At 42.6% G+C, this 6,728-nt stretch overlaps 1 protein-coding gene across 15 annotated transcripts in view; it reads right to left on the reverse strand.

Annotated features, from left to right (window-relative positions):
* Positions 1–6,728, reverse strand: part of RALY (RALY heterogeneous nuclear ribonucleoprotein) — an 85,125-nt gene that overhangs the window by 69,396 nt on the left and 9,001 nt on the right. For 3 of the 15 annotated variants that reach the window (XM_055089941.1, XM_028498596.2, XM_028498590.2), the window contains exon 2: positions 59–105. The exons of 10 other annotated variants lie outside the window; for them this stretch is intronic. Coding sequence is in view for 1 of the 5 variants with exons in the window: in XM_028498588.2 (XP_028354389.2) it covers positions 5,112–5,165 (54 nt within the window). In the remaining 4 variants the exon portion in view is untranslated. Of the gene's footprint in view, positions 1–58; positions 106–5,111; positions 5,192–6,728 lie in introns of those variants that run through there. 2 more of the 15 variants (XM_028498588.2, XM_028498589.2) reach the window with 2 other exon arrangements.

The raw sequence follows: 6,728 nt of genomic DNA on the forward strand, positions 1-6,728 counted from the left end.
TGATGTTACAGTAATTACAAGAAGCCAAAGGGAACAGGCAGCAAGAACAGTCACTTACTCAGAAAGCCACCCACTTTCAACACACAGGAGCTGTTCTCACTGCAGCTAGGGGGAAAAAAAGACCAGTTACTAACTTATAAGTGTAACAGTTTTGATTTATATTAGATGTTGTGGTTTCTTCCATGAGACGGCAGACTTCACCCCAGCCTGTGAGTTGTTAGACGCAAAAAATGCCAATTTTACAAGGACAAGGTTCACTGAGACTTGACTACTTTGCTGTCCTTATGAAGTCCTAAGACAAGCCAGGAGACAGACTTTCTAGGCAACAGAGGCACCAAAAGCTCCTGGTAAAATAAGATAATTCATCTAGTCCCAGGGACTAAGAGCACTGTAACTGGGTTAAGTCCCTTCAATATTAGAGTTCCATCTAGTGCTGAGTTGGCCCAGAGGGACCAAGCAGGTAGCAAAAATAAGTACAGCTTACCAAGTGTTTCAAAGAAAAAAGTGCTAGCCTGGTGATAAATGGCAACGGACACTGGGCTTGGGTAGCAAAGAAACAACAGGAAATGGTGTGGGCTTTGACAAACTTGAGAATAAATATGTCCTATCTAGAAGAGTCAGCCAATAAGGAAGTAGCATGTGGAATGAGGGAGAGAAATGAAAAACATGATTCTGTAAACGCAAGCATTTTGCCAAATTGGCCTGGTGCCAATTATGATACAAAGAGTCCCTGGTGGCAGGCTCAAGGAGTGAAGCCTGTAGAATAACTGGGGACTATTTCCACTCCTGTGAATAGGAAAATGCTCCTGGTCAGCATCAGGATCCAGCCCCTTCTTCTTCCTCAAAAATCCTACTCCCTCTTCAGGAGAAATCACTCACCCTCATAGCCCACATGCCCAGGCCTCTGATCTCATACATAGTATCTCCACTGAAAACCCTAATCTTCCCAGGCTGGGGTCCAACTCAAAATAAATACACTTCAGGCTAGACACAATCCAAGACCTGCCAGTCTGCAACCTCTGATCCAGAGCGTAAGATCCTCTGAAAAGATCTGGAACAGGAAGGACTTAGGAGTCCTCTAAGTACTCTTAACTTTTGTCAGAGACACTGTTTTTCCAAGGAGCTATCCAGGGTCCTAGATCACTTGGTTCCTGAGCTTTAGAATCCATGATTTCACAGCCTTCTCCTCTGGCTTGATCCACTGTCAAAGTATTTTTTTTTTAAGACTTTAAAAAGATATTAGGTAACTATTATATGCAAGGCACTCCAGTGATACAAATGCCCTAAACTTTACTTCTCCTGACTTTTGACTTCACTACCTGTATCAGTTGTACATCAACCTGGACCCCAATGCCACCTGTCTACCACCCAAATTACTACAGACCGAAAACACTGCTCTGCTTGACTCTACTCCTATATAACACATTCATTTTAATGGCTTGGTTAGCCAGTAAGATGAAGGTTCAGCAATAAGATGAAGGTATCTCAAAAGGATACCTTTAAGACTCTGCTCCCTGGACTCCACAACGAAAAGTTCCTTTTCTTTGCAAAACAGCACAACTGCCCCATTACTCCCAAGTACTGTTTACTTGGGAGTAAACAGTACAATGCTAAGTGTATGCACTCCCCTGAATCAAGATGGCATTCCCCATGCTTCAATCCATCATTATTCTATCATCTCCAGATTCCATTTCCATAAAAGCAACACCTTTGCCAAATAGAAAAGAAAAAAAGACTAGCTGCCCTTGAAATAGTAACTCAAACCAAGGAGGGAAGGTTTATTGCTGGAAAAACTTTTCTTATTTACCAGATCCCTCAGGCTGGATTTATGAGTAGGGAGAACACAACAAAAATGGTTTTTAGGAAAAGGCAACTGGCAGCAGAGAGGAGCATGGCTTGAAAGAGGGCAAGACAGGATGTAGGGAGGTTAGTTAGGAATCCTATGGGGGATTAAGGATCCTATAGCCCCGCAATGGCCAAAACAGGCTCCATGTCTGAAACAGGGTACGGTCCTCAGTCCCTGGCTGACTACGTGTTCCTTGAAAACAGTCTTATTCATATGAGTATCACCCACAGCATCTAGTATCATGCCGTCAAATGATGTGCACTAAAATGGTCACAGGGACACAAAACACTACTTCTGTAAGAGCTCTCAATGCACACAAAGAAACTAAGGCCCAGAGAACTGAAAACGATTTGCTCAAGTTCACAGAATGGTTGAACGGTGAAAAGAAAAGAACATAGGTTTTGAAGGCAAGGTCTGTTCAAATCCAAGGTTGCTGTGAGGCCCTGGGCAAGTTACCCAACCTTTCTCAGTCTGTTTTCTCATCTGCAAAATAAGAATACATATATTTGTAGGGCTGCTATGAGGATTAAGAGATATTGCCCTCTAGATACAACCACAAATTTACAGGAAATACAAAGGACAGAGAAACATATTAAACACACCACAGATCTGCAATGAGCAAATTTCTACAGGAAATTTCAACAAATAAAAGGGGAAAAAGGTGAACTTATAATTTAAAAAGACTTAAAAGACATAACAACCAATTACAATGTACGCACCTTATGTAAATCCTAAATCAAACTGTAAAAATAAGATTGTGACATTTATAAGACAATGGGAAATGAATACAATCTGGATTTTGATGGTATTAAGGAATTGTTAAATTTTATTATGTGATAATGGTTGTGTTTTTTAAAATAATCTTTTAGAAATACATTGTGGGACTTCCCTGGTGGCGCAGTGGTTAAGAATCTGCCTGCCAATGCAGGGGACACGGGTTCGAGCCCTGGTCCAGGAAGATCCCACATGCTGCGGAGCAACTGAGACCGTGCGCCACAACTACTGAGCCTGCGCTGTAGAACCTGCGAGCCACAAGTACCAAGCCCGCATGCCACAACCACTGAAGCCCACGTGCTAGAGCCCATGCTCCACAACAAGAGAAGCCACCACAATGAGAAGTCCGCGCACCACAATGAAGAGAAGCCCCCGCTCACCGCACAGCAGCAAAAACCCAACACAGAAAATAAATAAATAATTTTAAAACTACATTATGAAAGCTTTTTAACAAAAGAAGTATCTAGAGTGGTGATGGTTGCACAATGATGTGAACATACTGAATGCCACTGAACTATATGACTAAAATGGTAACTTTTATATTACATATACTTTACAACAATAAAAAGTTTAAAAATTAAAAAAAAATACATTGTGAAATACTTAAGGACAAAATATGATATCCACGTTTAAAAGCACAGGATGAGAAGTATGTAAGGGTATAAATGAAATAAGATTGACCATGAATAGATAACTACTGAAGCTGAATGATGGGTACATCATGCTTCATTAACCTATTCTGTCTACTTTGTATATGTTTGAAATTTTCCATACTAAAAAAAGATTTGGTTAGGTTTAAATCCTGGCAACTCCATTTACTAGCAGTGTGACTGTGGGCATATTTCTTAACCTACTGCTATCTCAGTTTCTTACCTATATGATGTGGAACAACAGAACCTACTTCTTACAGTTGAGGTGAGAATGATTTTTAATATACTTAGGCATATTATATTTAAATTATATACAATATATATACAATATATACAAATTATATACAATATACAATATATACAATTGTATATGTATATACAACATATACAATATGTTGAAACTTTATATGAAATATGTCTATGTCTTATACATTAATTTTTTTTTGCGGTACGCAGGCCTCTCACTGTTGTGGCCTCTCCCATTGCGGAGCACAGGCTCCGGATGTGCAGGCTCAGCGGCCATGGCTCACGGGCCTAGCCACTCTGCGGTATGTGGGATCTTCCTGGACTGGGGCACGAACCCGTGTCCCCTGCATCGGCAGGCGGACTCTCAACCACTGCGCCACCAGGGAAGGCCTTATACATTAATTTTACATATAAGATATGCCTTAAGATTATCTATAAATTTATATTATAAAGATTACACACACACACACACACACACACACACACACACACACACAAAGGGCTCTCAGCACATAGTAACCGTCAGTAAATATCAGCTCTATTAGTATGAACACAAGGCACCAATATAATATCTCAACACAGTGGGCACCCAAGTCATGGCAGTTTTTTTGTTTTGGTTTTTTTTTGCCTGCGTTGAGTCTCTATTGCTGTGTGAGGGCTTCCTCCAGTTGTGGTGAGCGGGGGCTACTCTTCATCACAGTGCACGGGCTCCTCATTGTGGTGGCTTCTCTTGTTACGGAGCACAGGCTCTAGGCACACGGGCTTCAGTAGTTGTGGCACACAGGCTCAGTAGTTGTGGCTCGTGAGCTCTAGAGCGTAGGCTCAGTAGTTGTGGCACATGGGCTTAGTTGCTCCGCAGCATGTGGGATCTTCCCAGACCAGGGCTTGAACCCGTGTCCCCTGCATTGGCAGGCGGATTCTTAACCACTGCACCATCAGGGAAGTCCCATGGCAGCTATTATTAATATAAATGGCAGACTTAGGTCTAGAATCCAGGTCAGATTTTTAATCAAGTACTTGACAAGTCTCCTTGACAGAAGGCCTAGATACCCTCTGGTCAATGTCCCCACTGGCAGCTCTAACACCCCCAGTGTCCCCTGACAAATACCCGGATCTAACACAGTCAGGAGCTGACTAATGTTTAACATGCCTCTCTGGGAGCAGGCAGGGCCACCTTGTTTCCCAAAAACAGGTAATTTAAGGTACTTTTTCTAGTATTTGCTGACAGAACAAAGAAGAAAGACTCTAAGACATGATCAATGTTCACACCAGCCTTCAAAGTGATTTGGTAAAACTACAGAAAATAAACACCCAGCTAGGGTCCACCAGGCAGGATAAAAGCTGACAAAGAAATGGTAATTTTTCCGAGCAAATATACAAGTAATAGATGAGTGCTGAGAGACTAAGCTCTTTAGGTCCTGGCGTTCCCCTTCCTCCCCCTCCATTTTAAGAGAAGACAAACTCTCTTTCGACATACTTCAAGTATGACTGTTTGCTGGATTAATTTCTTCCCCGAAATGATGTAATTATAGGCAAAGAGGTCATTCTCATCCTTCTATCAATTTAAATACAAATTGGCTTGGGAACATTATTACCTTTTCCACCTGCTCCAGGAGACTATGAGAAGGTATCACCAACCCCCAAATCATGGGACATGTCCTCCCCACTCTGCTCATTAGCTGGAATATGGATGCCGCTTGATCTAGTTGCTCATCTGTGTTTCTGCTCAAGTCGTTCCCATTGCACAGAATGTCCTCTCTCCATCTCTGGAGCCTAAATCTCCTGTGATCATACTTTCTGGAAACAAAGGGGGAGGAGAGAGAAGCACTGCAACTGAGAAAAGATATCTGGGCGCTGCTTCTGGGTAGTCTGGGAGATTTGGCCCAGACATAGAAATATTGGTGTTTCATAATTTATAAGCACAGCAAGACAGTATTAGACATTGGGATGGTCCTAGATAATACATGGTCACTATCCTTATCCTACAAGGCCCAGCTCAAATGCTCACTCCTCCATAGATGTTCCCTGGGCACCACACACCCACAAATGAAGCAATCTCTCCCTCCTCTGAACTTACCAATCACTTTACCCCTGAATGGTACTACCTGAGAGTTCCTATCGTGGTTCTTACAATTCACTTCTATAACTACACTCCAACAAGAATGACATAAAATAAAAAGATAATGCTAACTGCTGACAAGGACATGGAGCAACAGGAATTCTCTCATACACAGCTGATGAGAGTTTGATCTGGTATGCTTCTGAAAACTGTTTGTCAGTAACTACTAAAGCTAAAACACTCACTGCTGCCCCTTAACAGTTCTGCCTACAGTCCTTTGCTCCATCACTGCCTCTGTCTAAATGCTTCTAGCATTCTTTCTCCCAATCCCAAGACTGGTCCAGACCACTCTTCCTGAACACCCCAGCCCAAAGAGATCTCCCCTTCTATAGAAAACTCTGCTATTTACCTATTACCTCTGACAAATGACTCATGAATTCTTCACATATAAATTGCATCATCTGGTTTTATAATGCACTTTTAGTAACATCTAACTTGTTCCTCGCAATAACACTGTGAGGAAGGCAAGATACAGCTTATTAACCCCATTTTATAGATGAGAATATGGAGGTTCAGAGAGGGGAAAATGACTTATTCCAGTTTTCCTGGCCAAATTAGTTCCAGGGAACAAGAGTAAGACCTTAGTCTTCCAAACCAAGCTCTCTACACCAAACTGCCTTATTATCAGCTACGACTTCATGATTACCTTATCTCCCCCAAAGAGACCACAGGTTCCCTGAAGACGAGTATGCTTTACACATTTTCATCCCTCACAGCACCAAGGGAGGATTCAGTGGGCTCCATACAGTTTGGCCAAATTCATTTCAATATTGTCCCCAACCTTTGAGGATGAACACAGGCATATTTCCTCTTCTTCTATACCTCCCAAGCAATGCGAAATTGTTGGAAGAAATCATGAACACAACACAGCATCCCAAATAACACTTTTTTTTTTTGAGAATAGGGACAAGAGAAGAGGAAGAGCCCTTCAAGACAGGGTAACCGGGCTTCCCTGGTGGCGCAGTGGTTGAGAATCCGCCTGCCGATGCAGGGGACACGGGTTCGTGCCCCAGTCCGGGAAGATCCCACATGCCGCGGAGCGGCTGGGCCCGTGAGCCATGGCCGCTGAGCCTGCGCGTCCGGAGCCTGTGCT

This window comes from Physeter macrocephalus, chromosome 14, assembly GCF_002837175.3.
Source record: "Physeter macrocephalus isolate SW-GA chromosome 14, ASM283717v5, whole genome shotgun sequence".
Taxonomy (NCBI): domain Eukaryota; kingdom Metazoa; phylum Chordata; class Mammalia; order Artiodactyla; family Physeteridae; genus Physeter; species Physeter macrocephalus.